The 24,435-nt window shown below is 37.4% G+C and overlaps 2 protein-coding genes across 2 annotated transcripts in view; one reads left to right on the top strand and one right to left on the bottom strand.

Moving 5' to 3' along the window:
* Positions 1-24,435, top strand: part of ctnna1 (catenin (cadherin-associated protein), alpha 1) — a 60,480-nt gene that overhangs the window by 18,660 nt on the left and 17,385 nt on the right. Inside the window, exons 8-14 of the mRNA XM_026358621.1 lie at positions 13,982-14,062; positions 14,192-14,344; positions 15,733-15,825; positions 17,647-17,803; positions 18,234-18,434; positions 19,857-20,008; positions 23,031-23,141. Coding sequence (XP_026214406.1) covers positions 13,982-14,062; positions 14,192-14,344; positions 15,733-15,825; positions 17,647-17,803; positions 18,234-18,434; positions 19,857-20,008; positions 23,031-23,141 — 948 coding nt within the window. The remainder of the gene's footprint in view (positions 1-13,981; positions 14,063-14,191; positions 14,345-15,732; positions 15,826-17,646; positions 17,804-18,233; positions 18,435-19,856; positions 20,009-23,030; positions 23,142-24,435) is intronic.
* On the bottom strand, positions 7,352-10,002 carry lrrtm2 (leucine rich repeat transmembrane neuronal 2). The gene is made up of 2 exons (XM_026358622.1): positions 8,871-10,002; positions 7,352-8,816 (listed from the first exon to the last, which is right to left on the bottom strand). Exons 1-2 carry the CDS (start codon positions 9,948-9,950, stop codon positions 8,373-8,375), a joined length of 1,524 nt encoding a protein of 507 aa, XP_026214407.1. The 5' UTR covers positions 9,951-10,002; the 3' UTR covers positions 7,352-8,372.

Below are 24,435 nucleotides of genomic sequence, written 5' to 3'. Positions count from 1 at the left end.
TGGGACCTTCAATGCTACAGATATTTTTCTGTACTGTTCCCCAGATTAGTGCCTCTAACAATGCTGTCTCTGAGGTCTACAGACAATTCTTTGGACTTCATGGCTTGGTTTGTAACACTAATAACTGTAGGACCTTATACAGATAGGTGTATGCCTTTTGAAATCATGTCCAATGAACTGAATTTCCCACAGGTATATATTTCTTCCAGTGTTCAAACTGGACATTGTTTTTTAATGTATCTCTCGCTTTGTCCATATTGCTGTGTACCTGCATAGTTGTCTCATTTTAAACACATTTTAGTTTGAATGGCCCATGGATGATCTTTTCAGCCTACCTGGTACCCATTGATAAAATGAGCTATGGTTATTCTGCAGAAAGTGAAAATGAACAACTGCCCAACAAGTTACCACTAATCAGTTTTAACATGTCATTTAACGTCGCCTCCTTGTTGTTTTGGAACCAAAAAACCATCAGTGCATTTACATGCACTCAAGTAACTACAGTACAGTTTTCTTTCTCAAGTAAGCTTTTTTCTTAAGTGTCATGTAAATGGGAAACCTGGTTACTGTAATAAGGGTAGGGGATTAGAGAAACCTAATTTCCCATGGTAGATTTTTCCCAGAGAACTCTGATTACTCTGCCATGTAAACACGTTGCCAGGTTTCTTATTGGCTTTTTTACAAGAGTGCATGTGCAAAGACAATACTCAGATTTTCAATATCCAGGTTTTTTAAGTGCATGTTAACTTCCGCCACTGCCGGAGAAACCTGGTTTCTCTCAGAACCTGGTTACTTGAGCGCATACTACATGCACTTTCAAGGGGGTATTGTAATGGTACAGTTTTGTTCACATGCTTTTAAAAAAATTTAAAGAAGGTTCAAAGGAGCTAGACCTAATGCATGAACAGCATGAAATGAGTTCAATTTATCTACTTGTAATCTCATCTAAATGCATAATTAAAATTAATTGCAGTTCACACAATGTAACAAGGAAAAGATTTAGTGTCCCCAAGGCTTTTTGTATATTTACACCCTCCATAAAACACTAGCCTGTCAGTAACAGCCCATCAGGAAACATTTTACAGAGATGGCCCTTGATCTTTTGCTGGTGTATCTGGTGAATTCTAGGCTTTTTTGACTTTGCTAGTAGGTAGACGAGGTGAACCCCTACATTCCACAGTAGTTAAACACAGTGACGAATGGCATACCCCCACTAATGAACATTTTGTTATACCACAACTAAAATCTAACTTTGTAGTGATGTGGATCAATAAACTACCTTAAACAATATTCTTTCTGTTAAAGACATATTTCAATGGCATAACGATTTCATCACTAAAATGGCTTCCTTTGTCTCAGTTTAAAAGATTTGCATTCTTTCAAATTAATATTTCCATGTCTGATCTTCCCCACTTTTATTGTACAGTTTGGCTCACAATTTGTTGTCGAGACATAAATCTTGGCAATGAATTAAGAATGCAGTTTGCCTTTTATCCTAAAAAGCTCTCTCTTTTGGCTCTTGAGATTACTCGTTTCCAAATACCCCTTTTGTGCACAAATGGTGGATGTGGTCAAAGAAAATCTTTGATAAAACACTTTGATTGCTATGATGCCTTTTTAGTTTTATTACAACAGAGTTTGCTTACACAATTTATTTACTGTAATGCAAAAATCTTACATTAGCAAAATTAACACCAGAGACTCCCCTTAAACTGGCCTTTTAAAAGTTAAAATCCAAAATTAGTTCTACTTGATCTCTCTGTCCGGTGCTCATGCTTTGGCACTGTGAACCTGTGCCATGACAGATCCAACCGGCAAAATCCTATTTAAGCTTCCTTTCAGTGTGTATATAAAGTTACCTTTATAGAATAAGAAACTAAAATATCCAATGCTGATATTTTATGTAAATTAACATATTATTATTCTGTTCTGTTTGATAGATGGTAACAAGCTAAAGTGCTCTGAAACATAGTCATCATTGGTATCTGGCAATGGTTGATGCAAAAATATAACAGATGTAATATTTCTAACTGATTTCAACTTGTTACTTAGAAAGAATGTGTTATAAACACTTAGCTTAACATTATCTCCTCGACTAGTTAAAAGGGTTTGTAACTATTTGAACTCTGACATTTTTGAAAAGTTAATTGGAAATGTTGCTGCTATACTTCTTGTTGCGCTCTGATCCTGTCCATCCTTCCCATTATTGTGAACATGACTTAACAGAAAAAGAAAATCTTTAAATTTGATATATTGATTCAAATTCAGACCTAAATTCCACTGGGATTCATTCATTAATGAACAGAATTAATTTCTTCAGACCTGACACAATTGTCTGCTTGATCTTTAGGGTGAGCCTTAGTATTTGGTGGTTAACATTTGAAGTCACTGGGATCTCATGTATGTTCCATTCTTGTCTACTTAGAAATGCCTGGAGAGAAATTCAATATATCTGGCATAAATGTCTACTTGGAACATGCACGTAAACAGCACTGGTTGGTGCTTTCAACTGCAATGCAATAATTCTTGTTTCCAATGATACACATTGGGTACACGGATGCATTTTTTCACTAACATTTGTTAATTTAACACAGTTTTAAAATGCTTAATATTTATTTGTAACATATTACAATGTCAATCCATTCATCCATCCATACACCTTGTGCCCTGGTCAGAACCCAGAGACTCCTATTGCGCCACACATTCAGCAAAAATGTGTGCTGAGATGCTAATGCAGAAATAAAAGTTCCAGACTAGATTTGAATAAAGCACCTTCTTGCTGTCTGAAGACGATGATTAAAACTTCTGTAATCTGAATGATTTTATTTCATCTTATTTGGCTGCTTTCTTAACTAGCCAATTTATCACAGAGAGAAACTAGAACAAAACTAAATATATTTGGTCTCTGGCATGGGTGAGTGATGCTATCAGTCATGGGTGCGTGTAGTCTTGATAGGAGACAGAATTGCAGTACTGCGATTGGTTCATTAGATTGTGCTTTCAAATGTTTTTGCTCAGATGTTTTTTAGAAAATTGCTTACTGCAATTGTAGAACTAATCTTCAAAGTTGTGTTAAGATGCTGTTTTTTGCCAGACGATAAGTATGTAAATGTTTCTTGTGTTAGTCCTGGGATTAACAATACATGGCATCAGTACTGTTGTGTTACTTGTTAAGATACAAACAGCTATATTTGCAGTGTCTGATGCCTTTGAACTCAGTATAGTTAATTTGTAGCAATTTTCAATATTATAGTGTCAAATGTTTGTCTACTGCTGTTATCCTTTGATATGAGGAAAGATTAAAGAAACACTCCACATGGGTTTTTTGGTATGGGAAGGAAATTTGCAATTTTCCTCAGGAAAGTATAGTGTAGTGAATTGCAGTTAATCTTGTCCGTAGACTGAAAAGACTTTTGTTTCACTTCTCTTGCTATTGTTTGCACCTCAGTAATGTAGTTGAGGAATGGCTTTAAATGTGGTAAGCAATAAATACATTAGGGAGGTATTTGCTGAGAGTCCAGATCAATATGTACTTCCTAGTAAGCATTTTCTAGATTTATTGGAGTCTTCATAATGAAAACCTGAAGCGTACCCAGACTTTGGGTCCTTGAACCTTGTAGACTTCTGAGGCCATGTAGTCTGACTGATCCGTTTAGTGCCTCCCCCACTTGGGTACAGTCTGCAGGTTTAATTAATAAAACTTGTTCTTCTGCAGGACTCATCAGAAAAGAGCAAGTACAATTAAAGTGGTTCTTACAGTTAGATTACCATTTCTTCAAAGTTGAAACTGTTTGGCATAGACTGAAGAAGCTAAAGAAAGCTACTTGGATGAGCAGTGAAACATTTCCTAACAAGAATTTCCAGCTGCCATGAATTAACTTCCACATTGCTTGGCATTGAGCAGATTCCGATCAGGTGAAGTTTTATCTCAATAAAGGTACCCATCTTTAAGTGGGCATCTGACGCTTTTTAGTGGAAATTATTTTGGAATAAACATGTATGGAATTTCTGACAAATTGGAAAAACCTTGATTTAATATAAAATATCAGTACCAACTCCCACCATATTGCTTATGTAATAGAACTAAACAGTATGTACTTAGTAGTATTTAGAAAAGCCAACCCAGTTGAAACATGTTCAACTAAATGATGGCTCTGCACTGTTGGAAAGGTTTCTTATTTAATTTATTTTGGTAATTTTTAATTATATGGTTTTATATATAGGCTAAACTAAATATTGCAGTACAATATTTTTAATTCAATATTGCGACTATACAAGTACTAATTGTTACTAGATGGCTAATAGCTAAGTGGTGCTGTGATTGTGATCATAAACGCTAACACTGGGGAAGGATTCATGACTGTTACACAACTTAAACTTATTTCCCCTGTCCTACATACTTTTTGTCTATTTAAACATGATAGTGACATAATAATAAAGCGTTGTTTTGTTGTTTGGAAAAAGAAAAAACAAAGGATAGCCACTGAGGTACAGATCACTAACTTGTTAATAGTAGTTCATAATAAGTAGTAGTAGAGCATCGACTGTCTGCAAACACCCTAATCAGTTTGTCATTCCTGTAAATTTTTCAATTTAAAACGAAAGAAACCCCTCGTTTTTTGTTTCCAAAACCAAAATGGAAAAAACATATAGTGATTTGATTTCCGATTTTGTGCTCAAACAAAACAAAAAAACAAAAACGGATAACAAGCACTCATATTCCATTTTAATTTTTTCAATGGGAATTAGTGACATGTTGTGCCAAAAAGTGACTGTCTGCCAGAAATGATTGCCGTCCACGGGACCACAAATTGAACAACGAATTAAAAAAATGATACACGGATTCACCTAACCAGGCACCAAATTAATAATCTCAAGTTCAAGCAGATGTGGTTTTGTGACAATATTCACAGTATTAGTATTGATTAATTTGTGTTTTAAATATCAGTATTAATTCAATACCTTGTAATTGTTGTCTAAACAAAACTAACAATTTGAATGTGTTATCTTGCTTGACTATTTTCTGACACTAAAACAGTTGAATTAATTATAATCAACAGTCTCAATCTTCCACTACAACCTCTAAGAGCTTTTCTTCCAGAATGTATTGCACTGTATTCTAACAGTAGTCATTGATTTTTATTTTTATTTTTTGCATTTATCTGTTGTCTCTTTACATGGGCAAATTTGGAAATGTAAAAGCACTTGCCTCAATAAGCCTAAATACTGTAAATAACAGAGATTATGAGAGGGAAAAAAATTCAATGTGACAGTATATCTTTGCCTATTAGCTTTATGATAGGTTTGACTTTTTTTTTCTAAATAAAAGATATATACATTTAACCAAAATATTATGGACAAAGTTGTAAGCATCCATCAGTTAGCAAACATTGCAAATTATAACCATTTTATTTAAAAAATATATGTTTTGAGGGGAAACTGTTTTTTTTTTCTTTTCAGTTTGGCACATCTTATCCACTATACAGATATGAAATTGTACATATTACAATACAAAAGGAAAATGGGAAGATAAAAGCATTCATTTTGCACAAAGAGGTTGGGTAAGGATGGGATTGGTTCACGTCTTTTTTTTTTTTCTCTTTGTTTGCTTTTTTTTTTTTTTTTTTAAGTTGAGTGGGGACCAGGGCTAGGGAATGACAAGAGGAAACAAAAACAGCTTACAAAGAGCCAGAGTGCAAAGGGATGCATATTTCTACAAATTTTGTGGATTTTTAGCCATTTAGTACAACCATGATCTGGAACAGTGAGATGTCAAATGATTAACATAACTTTGTAGGAATTACACATAAATCCCCATTCCTGGCTTTATCAAAATTTAGGTCTTTCCATTATGTTTGCTAAATGACATTAAGAAGAAATAATGAATTCAGTTTTGACTTTTGAACATGCAAGACAGATTATAAGGGCAATCGTAAAAGCACTGCGTAACTGTTAGAAAATAAAATTAGAAAATGGAATTGCTTGATTTTGGAACTCACTGGTGTGTGTGTGTGTGTGTGTGCAGTCTTTTTCATTAAATTCAGTGAAACATGTAACAATTTTTGGTTTACACAAACACTTTCTTAGAAGTTGTTGTAGGCATCCTATAAGGATGTGCAAGATGTCAACACAAGCATTCATTTAAATGTTCGAAGCCAAGTTTTACAGGCTCAATAGAGAGACAAAGCCACAAATGGTACCTCCTGGCTACCTCTAGGGGGCATGAGCCAGCAAACTGCATTCTAACTGCTCAAAACCAGATATGTTATGTCAAGGTGCTGTGCTATCAGAAGCATCTTGCCATCTTAATTTGTGTAAAGATTTGCTTGAATGTTTTACTGTTTAAACACTAAAGTTCTTCTGTTCCCTAGCAGTGAAACCGATGCTTCTGTGTGGTCACTTTGCATTTCAAGGTGAAGGTGCTGTCAGTCAGTATTCAAAATTCTATGATGTTCTTTTTACAGAATCAGAGCCATGGTCATTGGTTTGTTAAAACAATACATTATCCCATAGTTGCCCCTCTCTATCATTCCATCAATTTATATCACTCTCTCTCGTTCACCCTACCCCCACCACGAAACCGAACACAAAGAAGTGCGGAGCTGCGGCAGCAGCTTTAGTCTGATGCTAATGCACATCCTCTTCGTGCTGCATACAAATGTGTCCTGACCCAGGCTTGCTGTTTGCTTATACCTGAATCTCAGTTTGCTTTCTGGGTATTGATGCAGTTTAACTTTACACTTGTGACTGTTAACAGATGAACTATTATAACATTTCTTATTCATAATAACCTCATTTGTAACTGGAGCGCCCCGTAAAAATTAAAGGTTCAATGGTATTTTGTGTATGCAGAGAATGATTCTACTATTTAACTATTTTTAAGTGATTGAACAAGCTAAATGATGCTGGATCACTGGTGTAGGTGACAGAATATTAGATTCTTTTTGCCTGGACATAATTGGTTCAATCTTGAGCCTGTCAGTCTTGATTAGTGTGTAAGCGATAAAGAGCCTGGGCTACTGGGAAAGGTTTTATTTTGAGAGTAAAATGCTGGCATTTTGCTGTTTATTACCCTTTTACTTACTACCCCCATCTCACACTAGCTTTTCTGTGTATTGAGCCTGGTATATAATAACAAATCAGAAAACTGTATTTACTTTGTTAAGGTTATGGTCACAGTGTGTATGGAATCCAAGTACAGGTCATTTTACATTTAAAGGTCTGATAAATTTGTTCTTGACAATCAAGGCGGTGAACATATTTATGTTTTTTGTTAAGCAGTGTAGCATTTTGGAGAGTAACCACAGATATAACAAGTATGCATAGTGTTTCCCACAGGTTGAGAATTTATTTGTGACAGTTGGCTCTCGTGAGCTGGAGCTCCAACAACTTTAAAGTCAGCGGTAGAACAGTATTACATTTACGAACTTACTTGGGAATCAAGAAGTTAATGTTCAGTCATTGTAATTGAGGATAAATTTACCACTCTGATAGTCTTTTGAATTGGTACATTTTAGTTTTATTTCCACAGAGAAGAAATCAAATTTACAAGAAACAAAAGTAGACAAACAGAAAATCTGATTTTGGCTTAGAATAAGCTGCTTTTGGGGTTGGAGGCGCAAATAAATTCTCTAAACAGGAAACACTTAAGAGCATGTTGATCTGATGGAAGGCTATTGGCTTGCCCAATTTAGTAATGCCTAATTTGGTAAAAGTATTATCATTAGTATATTGAATAGAATTTCAGAGTTCTCTTTTTAAGAGAAGGTTTATTTTTGTTTGTAACATAACAATGATGACATTTAATTTTCAATTATAATGCAGAATTAGATTTTGGTCTTTGTGATATCATGATTCTTCCAAAACAATGAAACCGTAAAACATTCTGATAAATGATCAAATTCATTTGCACCAGTGATTGAGTGACTGGCTTACAATGCCTGTAGCGCAGTTTGAAACATGATTTCAAATATTTACTCTTTTAAAAGACATAAGACGTAAATCACATTTCTCCACTTAATGTATTCTGTTAGCAGAGGGCCTTTTGGCTATGTGTTTTCTCTGTGCTGCAGAATATAGATAATGTGGAGACAAATCTCACAGTTTACAATTTCCTTGTTTAAAATGATTGCCCCTGCCTGATACGAACAACCTTGCATTCATAGAAAAATAAATTTGTGACTATCTCTGCATCATCCCTTAACTATCATGTCCAACCTCTGTCATTGTAGCATTCGTATCTCACATATTCTTAAATCTCACTTGTAGAAATTATGCTTTTTACATAAACTGGAAAAAAATAAAAAAAGCAAACCCTGTATCATCTGAAATGGTCAAATGGCAAACCATACACCCTAGCAATAAATAAGAGTTCATACTTCACACTCTTTGTAAGGCAGTTGCTGACACTTGCACTGCCCATAGCCATTGATGATCACAAGTGCCCCTTCTTCATGGCTAGTCTCATACTCATTATAGGGTACCTGTGTAGCTAGATCTGCCATAGGCTGCCGCTGCTGGGTCCTCATCTGTCTGCGGTTCTGAATAGCCGAACAGTGGCGTATCCGGCGTAGGGTGGGAGGGCAGCACTTTCGTGAGATATAGACAACAAATATAATGAAAAAGAATGAAAATAGAAGGGCCATAGTTCCAATGATAACCCTGTGAGTCATAACAGTATTGTCCATTGCCGAGAAATCATCTGTTACAGCTGCCTCTTCCAATGTAGCAGTAGTTACTTGAGCAGTACGTTGTATTTGTGTCGTTGTTGTTGTGGTAGTGACTGTGGTAAAGCTCCCAAAATCCTCTGCATAGTCCTGCGTGGGGGTCGGCTGCATAATTCCAAACAAGGAGCTTGTCACCTCTGTGGCTGTAGTAGCGTCTGTTGTTGTACCAATAGTCTGAACGACTGGCGCTGAAAAATTCTGACAAAGCTGGAATCCATAAACAGCATCAAGTATCTCCTCTCCCTGGGCATATTCAGGACTATGGCAGAGAATGGAATGTTCCCACCTTCCCTTAAAGGTGCTTAACCACGTGGCCAGAGAGCAAATCCTTTTGGTACATTCCCAAAGGTTGCTAGACAGACCAATTGTGCCCAGAGACTGCCACATATCCATGACTTGGGGGTCCAAACTGGTTAGTTTGTTGTTATCCAGCAGCAAAATCTTTAAATTTGGCAGCGTTTGAAACACATCAGGTGTCAGGACACGAATTTCATTTCCTGTGAGGTCCAGCTTCTCTAAAGTGGTCCAGGTCCATTCCATGCCACATGTTAGGTTGCTGATCTTATTCCACTGCAGATAAAGAAACTGGAGGGCAACAAGGCGAGGAAAATGGGCCAAGTTGATCTTGGTCAGCTGATTGTGCTCCAAGTGGAGCTCCTTAAGCTTAATGAGCCCAGCAAATCCATTCCGGGCCAGACTTCGTAGACGGTTGCTACTCAGGCCCAGATATTCCAGGCTTCGGCAGTCCCAGAATGCTCGAACAGGTGTGGTGCGAAGTAAGTTGGAGCGAAGGTGGAGTATCTGGAGTTTCCTCAGTCCATGAAACAGTTCTGGTTCCAATGCAGTCATCTGATTGAAGGACAGGTCCAGTATCTGGAGATTGATGAGGTGGATGAAGGTTGTGTTGGGCAACTTGGTGATACGATTTGAGCTCAGATTGAGGTCCTTTAGCTTGTAGAGCCCTTGAAAGGCATCCTCTTGTACTGTGGTAATCTGGTTGTGGTCTAGATGCAGCCAGGTGAGCTGGCTGAAGCCATAGAATTGATCAGGGCTGAGTTCAGTGATGGTATTGTGACGTAGTGACAACCCCAGGGACCCCTTGTCCACACCATCTGGTGGTGCCTGAAGCCCTTGGGTGTCGCAGTAGAACTGCAGGTCCTCACAGCGGCATTTTTGAGGGCAGGTTGTGCACGATGCAGGAGGCAGCAGGCACGCTAGGAGCATGCTGATCACACACAGACACAGAGCCACTGGTGCAGGTCCCACCAATGGCCACCTTGAATGGAAACCTGGGTGGGTTTAAAGATAAGAAAATGAACTGTGGGGCGGGAAAGCTAATCTCTGCAGAGCACTTATTACTAATTCATGGTGACGATTGTGCTTTTTTTTTTGTGTGCTTTTGTTCTTTCCCCATATATACACCAGTTAAGATACCTCATGTTGACAACTTTCACAATGTATATAAACACAATTTCTTTAAAGTTAGGTTGAACATATGCCCTTTACTTATGTATTTAATGATCAGGTAAATACACACTTTTATATTAATATCTAGACCACGTTGTTCACATTGTGTGCTCTGTAATTTGACTTAAATACAAATTTTTCTGTTTCATTGTTAGCTGTTATATATTTAGCTTTTTAAATTATCTCTTCTAAACAGCTTAAATATGCCTCTTGCAATTGCACTTTTTTTTTTTTGTTAAATTTTGTTTTAAGTTTTACGATTTAAAATGTGTATATATTCCAAAATTGTGTTTCGGTAAAGAAGCAATAATGAAGTACAATTGCAGTAACTAGACTATGCTGAAAAGCTTTTAGTCCTCAGCCTCCCTCGCTCTTACTTGTATTCCCTATTCATGTTTAGACCTGCCATATAGAGGGCTAACTTACCCATTCTTTTGTGCACATCGGAGGCTGCATTCAACTGTCCTTTTCTGCAGACCCTTGGAGCAACCAGATGGAAGAAAAATCCAAAGGGAAAAAGCCCTTTTGAGTAAGCACAAAAGGAATCAGCCTCTTTGGAAATAAAGCAATTCTGAGCCCACCCAGATGAAACAAAATATGAAATTCCATGTCCCAAGATGATGGTTATTCCTGTTATTTTGCTTTGAGTCCTTTAAAATCCAAGCTCAAAGAAAGGAATAAATCTTTTCCTTTATCCCACGAATCCTTGAAATAAATATTTATAGAAATTTTTTTAAGTTGATCAGTTACATCCAGAGCCACTCAGGATGAACAGTCCCCCCCTTGCTCTCCTTTTTTCTTTTTCTTTTTTTTGCCCTTTTGTTTTCCTTCCACCGCAATGATGTCAGCTCAGATGGTTAATTGACGATCAAGCGTTCCTCTTTCATGACTGTGATCTTCCAACCCTAACTTGTTGATGGCAGCCAGAGATCCTGCTTCCGTCGCCGGCTCAGTCTCAGCATAGCCTCTGCAGAGCTGTGAGCGAAGCCCTCATCTGCTAGCTGAGATGCAGGGAGAGAGGGAAAAAAAAGCGGAGCAGAGAGTCAGGGATGTTATTCTGTGCTTTTTGTTGCAGCCACTCACTGCTACAGAGTGGTGGCAGCCTGGCGTCGATCATCACTACTGTTTCTCTCTCTTTTTCTCTCCCATACACACAAACACCCTCACACTCTCTTCCCCCATCCCTTCGCTCTGTGCTGCATACACAGTGCTTGTGCACCTCAGTCTTCCTCCCTTCCCTCACGCAAGCCCCCTTCCCTCCTACTGGCTCGTCACCATCAGAATATTGATACCTTGAATGTGTTGTGGCAGCTTGTTGTTGAAATTAACCAGAGTTATAAATCTCAGCCCTATTTTGCTGCTATGTATGAATGTATACCTGAGATATAAACAAAGGGTGAGCAAAGTACTAGTTTTCTCTGCATAGGAGCAATTATGCAAGTGGTGCCTAAAATGAGGTGTCTTGTCTTGCTTATATTCATGTTGTGTATATGCTGTGCTATGTTGGCACAGATGTATGACTGTTTTTTTTAAGTCTAATGGTGGTCAATGCATGATACAAAATGTTACTACAATGCTGTTAACTAAGATTTGTTTCATCTAGCACATAGATTTGATCTGTGTATCTTTTGGTTGGCTTATCAAAACTAAAAGTCACTGAACTAGACAGAGAAGAGTGCTATTACCATATTTTTCTCCTTAATTAATTAGATTGGATTATTCTCAGGTCTTAAGACAAAACATGCATCTGGCTTTTACTTTCCAGGTCAGTTGATCAGCTTGCTGCAGCCATTATTCACATTTGTTGTTGTAGATAACATCTCCTGTTGGGACTTTTCTGCAGAATGCTAGCATGTAAATCTCAGAGGGCATGATGAATATTCCTCTTGGAAAAACTTGGAAAAAATGCAATGTCATAGAACTTTTATTATTTGAGGCATGGTTTATACTTTATGAACATAAAACTTTTCCATAATCCAGCAGACCAGTGGTTTTGTATAACAGCAATGTTCCTAAATCAGTCCTAAAGGAGATGGATAGAGATTCACTTCAGTATCATAAAAGATGCTGCAGAGAGACTGCCTCCATAATAAGCACCTGAAGAAGTGCTTTAGGACCCTCTGGTGTGGAAATGAAATATAGGATAGGCATGAATGAAATGGGATTGAGCAAATAGGGACAGAGCAGACTAAAGCCCTACCACAGCACTGCATCCAACCGACACAAAATCACAGGGGATTAGTGCCTTTGGAACTCTCCAGCCCCTAACTATGTACACAATCCCCCAATGGGCAAAGGGCAGTGGGGGATGGGGTAGGTCAGTGCCACCACCATCTATGGGACTGTGTCACAGTTGATTTAAGCATTACGAGGGGATAATACGCGTCCAACTGTTTTTCTCTGTTGCCTTTTCCTGTTGCCTTTTCCTGTTCATGTAATTTTCCTGTGGTTTTCTTCTTAGATATGACCGATCTGTCTGTCTCTCAATGTTTTTCACTCCATCACTTTACCCTTACTGAAAGTTTAAGGTTTACAACTTTCGCATGAGCAGTTTGTAGAATGTGACTGCACACTCTCTGCTCTCAGTGGGGGTGCAGCGGTTAGGACTTGAACTGGTGCATGGCTACTGTGATTAGAGCCTATGTTATGGCAATGTTACTGTACATAATAGTTTGCCATATTCTATATATGAGAACATTATTATCGGTTTGAGTTGAGTTGATCACTAATGTGCTGTCTTGTCAGAAAGGTTAACCTATGGCAAATAAAAACTGGTGAATTGGTGAAACTGGTGCTGAAAAATCTGAACTTTTGTGAAAATACAGTCATGATTCTCAGCATGTCAGCCGTTTCCAAACATAGTCAAAATGCTTTTGCTTAGCAACAGTGTCAAGTTGTCTCTTTTCACACAAGTCAACCCTTGCTTTTTCAAGAACAGTGTTTCTACAGTTTCTAGAATTGCGAGCTTGTTAAGCCGAGAAAGACATTGTATGCAATATTAAGCTGTACAAACAGCTTCATACAATGCAAAGCTATTTTGGCAATAATATCTTTAAAGTTAATGGAGAACACTAATAATAATTTATAATAAATTAAAGGATCTGAAATGGACTAGCAACAACATATTAGAAGAAGAAGGTTCTTGAAACAATTATAAGGCCTTTTTACATTGCCTGTTCAAGGCAGTGCCATTTTGACAACATGTCTATTCTACATTGTGCAACTACTTGAATGAAGGCACTTTAAGAACTTGGTCAGTACTTCTTATGGTAGCTAAACCCAGGGATTGTGTTATATTATGCGCTACCTCTAACCAGTTACTGCCTACTTTAGAGCTGCACATTTGTGACTGAAGTTAATAATATTTTGGGCATTATACACACCTACTTTAATTGTGACAGAATCATATCACATGACCATACTTTGTTAATCCACCATTATTGTTTTGAAAGCAATACCAATCTTTGTATATGTGATGTGTGTTATATGTCGTTCTGGACGTCATGTTTAATGTCATGGCTCTAATACCAATATGCTGGAAGCTGTGTAAGAAGAACCCTACTTCGAGCAGTCAACTTTGTCAGTCGAAGTCATCATAAGAAAGGATTAAGATAACAGCAGTGTTCCAGAATCCCGCAAAAAAAAGCTTTTTTCCAGCTGGCTTTGAACTTTCTTGCACAATACCACAAAACTTGAAGAAAATAGACAAATAGCAGAAGAGGGCAACATTTTATAATGGTAACATGTCTTTAAACTATATTATATTGTAATATTTCTTATTCCATCAGGCAGGAAGAAAGGATAGAAGTGATGCTCTTAACACCGCCATTGACAGGATGACAAAGAAGACCAGAGACCTTCGCAGACAGGTTTGTTTTTGTCTTGAATCTTTTCCCCCTTAATCTCTTCAACTTGTACATAACTTTTTTGGCTGACCCAGGTTTTATTATTAAAATATGTAATTTCTACAGAATGTAATTTTCTTTCTTACTTTACAGCTGCGTAAAGCTGTAATGGACCACGTTTCTGACTCTTTCCTGGAGACCAATGTTCCCCTCCTGGTTCTGATTGAAGCTGCCAAGAACGGCAATGAGAAAGAAGTAAAGGAATATGCACAAGTGTTTCGTGAGCATGCCAACAAACTGATTGAGGTAATGTAGTGCTTTCATAGTCAAATCTCACGCGACCCAAATACAGAACATTTCATATTTTTCTTTTCCATCCAATTGGTTATGGACATTTTATCCTGGCTACTGTAAAGTCCTCATTCAGTTTTTGAGTTCTTTGTTCTTTTCCCTCTTGATACAAAATTAGGATTACAGTGCCTTTTGAAAATGGCAATCAGGGCTCTTTTTCCATAATGAAAACAAAGCCATAAACACAGAAATTATTTTCTGTGGTCAGTTTTTTTTTTTTTCCCAATTGGAGGTGATGTTTATTCTTATGTGATGCTTTAGTGAGCAGAAAAACAGAACATTGCTATTTGCAGTTCTAGCAACAAATCAAAGTTTTATGCAGAAACAATTGAATGAAACAAGCACAACTCAGGGATGAGTGCTACTTGTAGGAAAAGTTGCGTCAGATTGTTGTATGACTTCTTACTTCTTACTATATAGTTTCATGTGAAAGTCTGCTATAATTGCTGTATGACCCAGATCTTAGCAATTAAACTGATGAGTAAAATATAACAGATTGATGAAAATACATCCCAGATAGTTAAAATGGTTTTCTTTGTTCCTGGTATAATGCAATCAGGAGTGTAATTGATTATGTTTCAGCACATTTTTTTGTCCATTGGATAATCCTGCTTTGGCACAGTTCCTCGCATCCTAGGCATTTTGTTTTAGCATTGTTGCCAACATATCCCAACCAACAAATGAGAATCTTCAAAGTCTCTGACCTAAATTTTTGTGAATATGAGTAGAAGCATAACGTTACTCTAAGGGTTGAAGAATATTTAGAAATTATTCTGGCACAGCTTTATTTGTTGGTCAGAGAAGATTATCACAAGCCATAAATGTTAGCCACAAGCAAGACTTTCTGAGATCAGCACCCAGTTCTTACTTGGCTGCTCGGTTTTTGAAAGTGTCAGGAATATTTGCCTTTCTTCAGCTCTGTAATGGCAACCTTGTTATTTAGCTGCTCTAATCCCAACCCAATCCTTCTTTCACTAGCTACAACCTTTGTGTTTAAAGAAATTTACTATAGGGAAACAATTATAAAACTTATAATCTATTACACTCTTTTCATTGACGAGATTAGCTTTTGTTTTCCCTCCCATTTTTTCTTGATCTCCCTCTGTGGCACCATATTGTATCATTTTACCAGCTTTATAAATTAATCCTCAGTAGCGGGTTAGTATTCCACAGGGATTGCTTGTTGTATTGCAGAGCCACTCCATTTCTGATCAGAGACAAATCCTTAAACCAGAATACCACAACGAACATATCTAAATTAAGTTATTTATACATGTCTTCTTTTCCTTAGTTTTTCTCCTATATGTGGCGACAAATTATATTTGTGTGTTTTTTCTGTTTAGGTCGCCAACCTGGCATGCTCCATTTCAAACAATGAAGAGGGAGTAAAGCTGGTCCGCATGGCAGCATCCCAGCTGGAAACTCTTTGCCCCCAGGTACCTGGCTGTTGTGCTCCCGAACTCACCAGTTCACCCACATACCGGATCATTGACTCCTCATTGCACCTCTTTGAGAGTCTGCCACACTGTCTTTTAATACTTGCACTAGGGTTGCCAATATAAATATCATAGTGCATCCACGTAGTGGTTTCAGTAATTGCTTTCTATATCTAAAATTGCACCTCCTAATTTTTCCCTTTTATTTCAATCATAAAGCTTTTAATTATTTAATTAAAGGTCACCTACTTACATGCAATTAAATATTTTACAACTAGATTAAGAATTTTTTTTAAAGTCATACATACCTTAATTGGGTTATCATAATGTCAAAGCTAGAGTTAACATAATACAAAAAAGAGTCTTTTAAATTAGGATGGTGTGGATAATGTGTAGTCTAATTTCTTTGTTTGTTGTAATTCTGCACGTGTGCCAGAAAGGTGCTTGAGTAACTGGGCACAGAACTGTGTGTGGGTGTTGTCTTTCTTCCCACAGTGCATTCATTTCAACAAATAAGGAAATTAGAAAAAATATGGAAAATTGTCCCAAACATGCTACATAAAATGTTGCATATATGGGCAGTAGCTCAGTTGGTAGAGCACTCGTGTGATTATTTTAATTTAATTTACATTTTCTGGGACGATGCGCCAATGAACGTCTTTCTGTAGTCCGCTGAGTGACTGGATGCTGTTTTTTTTTTTTTTTTTTTTTTTAATCCGTGTCCAGTTCTCAAAATGCATCCATGCATGACCCCCACCTGGATAGTTGGCCCAGTGCAACCTATGCACCAACTATCCCCAGTAGCTAGATTTTGGTCATGAAAAGAGATTAAAGAAGAGATTAAAGTACTATTAGATGTTAACAGAAAACATCTTTCTACATGGCAATTATAGTAATCTCCTTACTTAATTCATGTCTTTCTAAATTTATCTTTTAATGGACAAAATTGCTAATCAATCAACACTAAATAATCTACAATGATGGTGAAAAAGTGATTTTTGACATGTTTGAAAATTCATTAACTTTTGGGTAAGTCTCTACAAGCTATGCACACACAAATTTGAGTGGTTTATCCTACTGACAGATCCTTCTTGAGGAAGGGTTAGAGACTTGAGAGTCCTGAAGCCACTCCAGCATTATCAAGGGTATATGCTTCTTGCAGTGGAGATGGTTGTCTTTCCAACATGTTTTCCCATCTCTGCAAAGAACTTCAGTCTTCAATCCTTCTGTAAGGGATTAGCAAGAAGAATAACAACAAAAATAATACAAGAAACAAAAAACAAAAGGTGACAAGGTTTGAATACGTTCTGAAGCCACTGTATGCTACTGTATATGGAAGAAATTGTCCATGAGACAAGTCAAGCTGCTCTGCCTTTAATATACTTTAAAAATATAACTTAACTAAACGAAATACCATAGATCAAAACACCTCACCTTAGGTTTCTGGTTGACCCTTTGAGGCCTCTTTTTTTTTTTTTTTTTAAATATATACACTGTACCATGCTTGCCACTAGTCCCTATACCTCTGAGTCATGCCAGCTAACTATTCCTTTTAATCTCCTCCTAATGACTCCCATTCATCCTGAGCTTTGATACCCACAGATGTTTCTCTCCCCAAAACAAGCAGCTATTAGTTTTATTCCATTCAATCCTTCAAACACGCTATGTCTATAATCACTCCCAGGAATGAATTGGCTTCATGCTGCAATCCCAACATTGAAGTGGGGAAGTGGGGAGCTTCATGCAATCAACCTATGCTAATGTTGTGGCTGAGGGCTATGCTGTAATGGAGCTTTAATGGCTGTAATTGGATGATTACAGGTGATTAATGCAGCGTTAGCCCTTGCTGCCAAGCCCAACAGTAAGGTGGCCCAGGACAATATGGATTTGTTCAAGGAGCAGTGGGAGAAACAGGTCCGTGTCCTCACCGATGCTGTTGATGATATAACATCCATTGATGACTTCCTTTCTGTATCTGGTAGGTATTTATTTACATGTCATTACCATGTAGGACAAAAAATATATATACATGTTGTAATGGTCAGGATTTGTAGGCTTAACTGTTTATTGGTAGACAGCTACTTTTAAGACTAAGAACAAGAAACAGCTGTAAAGTGTCTGTGGTATTAGTCTTTCAAGTGAGAGCCAAGGTTGATTGGGCTCTACAGATTAAAGCACTGAATCATCAGCACAACTATGTCTGAAATTGACATCCAGTCAAATGTGTTAAAGCGCACACATTTTTTTTTCAGGCACCTCATATGAACAAGTTAAGAAAATACAGTTATAAGTTAAACATCCACATAACTCTCTTTGCATCCAGGCAAGCTGATGGCATTTTTGGAGCAATGTGTTTGACTAGTAAAAAAATATGCACTACTAACTACATCATTGTTTTATTTCCCCAGAGAACCACATCCTGGAGGATGTGAATAAGTGTGTCATCGCTCTGCAGGAGAAAGATGTTGATGGTTTGGATCGCACTGCTGGGGCTATTCGAGGCCGAGCAGCCAGAGTTGTCCACGTAGTCACTTCTGAAATGGACAATTACGAACCCGGAGTCTATACAGAGAAGGTCTTGGAGGCCACCAAGCTCCTCACTGACACAGGTACCACTGAAACAAAATTACATAATGATTTGGGATTCAAAAAACTTTATTAATCCCAGATGGAAACTGTTTAATAACCCAAAAATAGTATTTTCTGTTTTTTGAGTCTTTTTTTAGTCACTGACACTACTGATCTGCACACCAAGCACTAATCGGTAGCCCAGAATATCTTAACCAAAGTTATATCAGTCAATGACCGATGATAATATAGCACAGCAACGGGTGGAAGCTGTGCTTCTGCTATATGTAAGCAAATGGGAGAGTAGCTGAGAGAGAGCTCTCAAGACAGTTGGCTGTTTTTTGTAAATCTTCGTAAGATTTCCAGTGTCCTGTTCACAATAAATGGATTGAATGGATAAATGTAAATATTCTGTTTTGCCATACACTCATCTGTAACTAATGCAGGCAATCATTAATGGTTCAGTTCAGGCAAGAATTTGCTTTTCATGGGAAAACTTTGAGTGCGGCTAGCAGGTTATTAAGATTTTGATTACATCTATTTTTCTAACTGAAAGTCCATAGTTTTTTTGTCATTGATTCAAAAATAAGTGATAATTACATTACAAATTCAAAGCATGACACAGTAGGAGAATAAAAAAATCAACCCTGTCTTAATGAGGTGACTGACAAAATATAAAATATTCAACAGTGTGAAAATAGTCCCTACCTTGGCACTTACTTACAAAACTTGTTTTTGTTTCTGTTTTGTACATATTGTGATAGACCTGGTAGAACATTGTGCCAATGTGCCACTGAGGGGAAAAAGAAGAAGAAAACGAGAAACTCTATAGGCCTAAATTTTGTTAGCCCTTTTCTTTTTTGTGTGTGTGTTTTCCTCAGTCTTGCTACAGCTCTGCCTCCATATTTGCCTCTTAACATTTGTTCCTCTTGCATGAAGGCCGAAAGGGCAAAACACAGGCCAAATCTAGGAACAGTACCTTTCAGCATTTTGTTCTATCAATTTCTCACAGCCTAATAAGCCAGTACATAGGGAGAACAACAGTGAAGCATCTCATTTGCCAAACCTTCCTTTTAACTATGTAGAGGTGGCTGTTTTTAGTTTAGTTTTTTTAGTTTTTTATTTTAATTTTTGTTTGTTATATTAACAAACTATAACTTTTAAGGGGTTTCATAGCTAATAATAACAAACATAGCATTATCAGTACTATGTGGTGTTTTATGTTGAGTAGCTTTCCATAACTGATACATGTAAATTCTGACATTGGGGCTGTTGCTTTCACAAACCTATTGGGTTTGTGTTGGTTTTGTGTTGGGGGTGGTTCTAATACAGTTGGTTTATGAAACACATTTCACACACTTTGTTTCTTTATTTCTTTTACCAAATATTTACTATATGCTACACTTAAGATTTGTAATGACTTGTCTTTCTATTTTCCCACCCTTCATCTGATTTTCCTTTAGTCATGCCGCGGTTTACAGAGCAAGTGGAGTCTGCAGTGGAGGCCTTGAGTGCAAACCCTTCACAACCTGTGGATGAAAATGAGTTCATTGATGCATCCCGCCTGGTGTATGATGGTATTCGCGACATTCGCAAGGCTGTCCTAATGATCAGAGTAAGTTAACACTGTTTTCCACTTCTCAGCATAAACACGGGTTTTAAGCTCATGGCAGGGTGAAAATCAGTATTGTGATGGTAGAATATTGTCATTCCTGTTCTGTCCTTTCCTTTATATCTATATCTGTCTCGTTTTTTTGTCTGTCTACCAAATGTTACTTTTAATGGTATGGGAGAAACTGTGTACATACACTGTTTGAAGCCATTGATTAACTTGTCTGAGCCAAGATCTGACATAATTTACCAAACTTGCAGTGTAGTGTAACAACAGCCCTAGTTGTCTGTGAGTTAATGGATTTTGCTTGAGCAGTACTATATGGTAGTTGTACCACTACTATTCAAGTGTTATCTAATTGACTGACAACAAAAACCACTCAAGCTGTAAAGAGAAATGGATAGCTAGTTAAAACTGTTAAATAAAAGTTGTATGTATTAAGATGGAAGTTGATTTGTTTACAAACTATTTTTCCCCAAATACGTTAAGGTACAGCTTTTGGGCTGTGTTTTGCTATCTTCCACTAATTTTAACACTTCAGTCTGTTGAATTGTAGTCATTAGTGTTGACATCACAGTTTGTGTTGACAGTGGTGCTTGGGCTCTCATTAATAATGCTGCTCAGACAAAGACAACAAATGAGAGTGGGACCATTATGCAATATTTGAATTACAAAAAGCAATTAATTTAAGATGGAGGTTTTAATTAGCATTTTAGCTGCAATGCAAGTCAGAGAACTGTATTCAATTTCCATCTGCCCCAGCTCCACTCTTGTTATCTGGATTGATTAAACTGTTAACATGGGGCCTTTGGGGCTGGCTGAACACCACCTGGTGGGTGGGTGTTTATAGATGGGCATGTGAGTTAAAAATAACAGGATTTATGAGAAGTCTTGATTACTTAAAATTAATCTGTTTAATTTGTTCTGCTATTAACTAAAAGCAGGAGATAGTGATGTGATCCAACACAGATTTTATTCGTTATCTAAAAAGAAAATGTATCAAGTTCCTCAGCATGGCTTGGCAGGGTAAGTCATGGCAGGGTTTCTTGAGGTATTCAAAAGTGTTGTGGTGTTATTTAGCAGGAAATGGCTCAGCTGCTTAGTTGGGTAGTTATGAAATTTCCAGCTGCGTCTTCACAGTGCTCTCCTCAAGCTTAATTGTCATTGTTTGTAATGAGGTTAGGCAAGTGTATAAAAACATTAATTTCTTTATAGAGTAACCCTTTGTTTGGATGAGCTGTCCTTTAGTGGTGCAGTTGGAGAGCCTGCAAAACTAGGTTTGCTCAACTCTGAGTCTAAAGGCTTGTGATATTGCAAATCAGCTTGAGAGGACTATGAGACAACTTCTCTAGAGGGCATGTACACACACACACACACACACACACACACACACACACACACACTCTCTCTCTCTAGGCTTCTTTCTATAAATTCTCACATGCATGTGCTACACAATGGCATATTCTTAAATCAGAACAGACAAGTGCATGGTTGGGGCTTCTTCAGATGAGCAAGTCTTTAACCTTTGTAAGTAGTGCACAGGCAGCATATGGTGGACACCACTTGGATATTTAACAGGCAGACTGACCTCTTAGGCTATCCTAGAGCGACATTGGAGAATATACCTTTCACAATTAAACTGTCTCAGAAGCTGTAAGCAAATTGTACCAAAAAAACAAAAAAAGTATTAGATTTTACTGCTGGACCACAGCATGCAAAAATACAAGATTAGATTCTAGTCTTGCTGCAATATTGTAACTTTAGCTGTCTCCTTGTCCACTCCTAATTATCACACATCAGATAGCATCTGTTAAAGAATACCTCAAATACCTCATACTATACTATACGTATAATAAGTCATACAGGTGTTGCTGAGTATTTCAGCTTTCACATACTCGTTAAGCAGTAGCACATTACAACTTTAAATACTGATAAATGTTTTTGTTACAGCATGGGAGAAAAAACGTCGACAAAACCATTTTCTGTTACACTGCAGGCTATAGTTTCCCATTGGGTGCCCACTGTGAGCTATCATTTTGGAGCCTCCCACATTCACAGGTTATCTGTTGCACAGGCCACAGCAGGTGATATCTCTGCCCCACTGAACAGCATTGTCTGGTTGAAAGAGATGCCTGTGAGTCACTACAGCTTTGTATCTCAAACCATACCCTTATTCCCTTGAGAACAAGAGCGTCTCTACATTCCATACAGCAGTGTAAGGGTGTTCAGAGACCTTCAGCTATTTTTAGATGTGAGGCTCCAAATCCATTACAGAAGGGAGGTATTGAGACAGCTGGATAAGCACAAGAAGCGGCACAGGCATGATAATGCACCTTTATCTCTCCACATCATCTTCCCTGTGTCCATATCACCACCAAATACATTTTCCTGACAGGCAGTATTGTATTTTGCCTTAAGCATGACCTGTTGAGATAGAAATGTTTTTGAATGTTAATATTGATGATGAATAGTGAATAGCTAGTGGCTTGTTAGCATTCAAAGCTACAGAGGAAGTGAAGGATTGGAGATGAGGTAATGACACTCCCGAAGAACACAAGTCATGCGTCACCTGCCTTTCTACTGATAGCAGCAACAGATGGGACTCTGAAGGGTTTTGCTCCCAATATGTTTAATAACTGCACATACTTTGTTTCCCCCCCCTTGGAATGCACAGGCAGCACATTACACTTGATTTACAAATTCATTTAGCGTTTACAGTTTCTTGTAGCAAGCTATGGGACAGAAGGTATTCATCTGACACTACTCTGGCCAACAGCGTCAAAGCATTTGTCATAGATATTAAGCACAAGGTTATTTTATAGTACTCAAAAGTCTGTAGCATGGCAATATTATTTTATATATAAGATAATATTATATTATATCTCCACTCAAATCTAACAATGTTTCTTGTGTTGTTCTTTTTTACCCTTTTGTTGCTTCTCCCTTCTCTGTACATCTGGTTCTTTTCTGCCTCTCCTTTTTTGCCTTATATCATTCTCTCTTGTACTCTCTTGTTCTATTACAGACTCCAGAGGAGTTGGACGACTCTGACTTTGAGACTGAGGACTTTGATGTGCGCAGCAGGACCAGTGTGCAGACGGAGGATGATCAGCTTATTGCTGGCCAGAGTGCACGGGTAAGTTGAACATTGCTTGTGGTAGTATGAGACCTCCTATTCCTGAAAACATTTATGTTGTCAAGTGGAATCAGTACTACTTAATGGGAATTAGGAAATATGCATAATGAAAGTACACATATTTATGTTCTTTAGATTTCCGATGTGAGATTGCATTGATTAGTGCCTCACAGCCATGAGGCATACTTAAAAATGGTTAAAGGTGGTCTATGCTTCAGTAGTTGAGTTGAATATTGCCACCCAAGTTATTTAAATTAATAATAAAGTAATATTAAATAAATTAAGTAGAAATGTAACCTTACCTTGCAGAATATTACATATTCAGAGGAGCATTTTGATATGTCATTCATAAGGCTGTAGTTTTGAAAGTAACTGTACAATGTGTAATTTATTTGTCATAATGCACATAATAGATCATTTGTGCTCCTTTGTATAGTATTCTCATGTTAATGCTATCCCAGTCAATACAGTTCTTTTGGAGCACTCCACCTTCTTATACACAGTTGACTTAACTGTGTAGGGAATGTGACCCAAGTATAAGTTTTGTTGTTTTTTTTTTTTTACTTATGCACCTCTTATGATGTTTTGCTGTTATAGTTGCTTCTGCTCCTTTGACAAACAGGCTTTGTCCATTTTAGGTTCACACTTACCAAAACATTAGAGACTCACAGCATAACTCTGTTTGTTAGGTTAGGGGCTTTCATCTTTGCACTCCTTCAACAGCTTTATGGAAGCTTATGTGCCTCTAGGGAGAAAGACCTATTTACCAGTAATGGAATGAATGCTCTTGCAATGATATTTGATTTCCTGCTCTTAACTGTCTGCCCATCGGCCTCACAAGCTCATTTACTGAATGTAAGATTGCATGTTTGAAAGCTGCCATTTAACCATCCAACTCAAGAGGATGGATACAATAAGGTACCAACACATTTGCACATGATACTGTACAGCAGAACATATACTCTTGTATTGATCATCTTCAGTGACCATAGGCAAGTAAATGTATATTTTTGCAGGAGATGTTACATTACTTAGTGGCTATGAACCATATTGAGAACTAATAGATTATTTTGGATTTTTATTTCACTGATCAATGGAACGTCTGTTTGATGTGAAAGAAAATCTCTTTATATATTTAATTAATCCAAATATATAAAATATAAAAATAATTGGTTGTGAGATGTAGGATTGATAACACACACGCAAGTAGCCATAGTGCCACACTCACACTAGTATACAATGTAGTAGTATTACTTTATAGGAACTGTTATTTATTAATGTACAATAATAATAA

This window comes from Anabas testudineus, chromosome 10, assembly GCF_900324465.2.
Source record: "Anabas testudineus chromosome 10, fAnaTes1.2, whole genome shotgun sequence".
Taxonomy (NCBI): domain Eukaryota; kingdom Metazoa; phylum Chordata; class Actinopteri; order Anabantiformes; family Anabantidae; genus Anabas; species Anabas testudineus.
The sequence above is the reverse complement of the archived record's forward strand: the minus strand, read 5'-3'. Positions and strand labels throughout refer to the sequence as shown.

Excerpts from the sequence above, each read along its gene's own strand:
- lrrtm2 (XM_026358622.1), bottom strand. The coding sequence starts at position 9,950 with ATGCTCCTAGCGTGCCTGCTGCCTCCTGCATCGTGCACAACCTGCCCT. Across the intron at positions 8,817-8,870 it reads CAACAACAGACGCTACTACA|GACTATGCAGAGGATTTTGG; the intron begins GCCACAGAGGTG and ends ACCCCCACGCAG.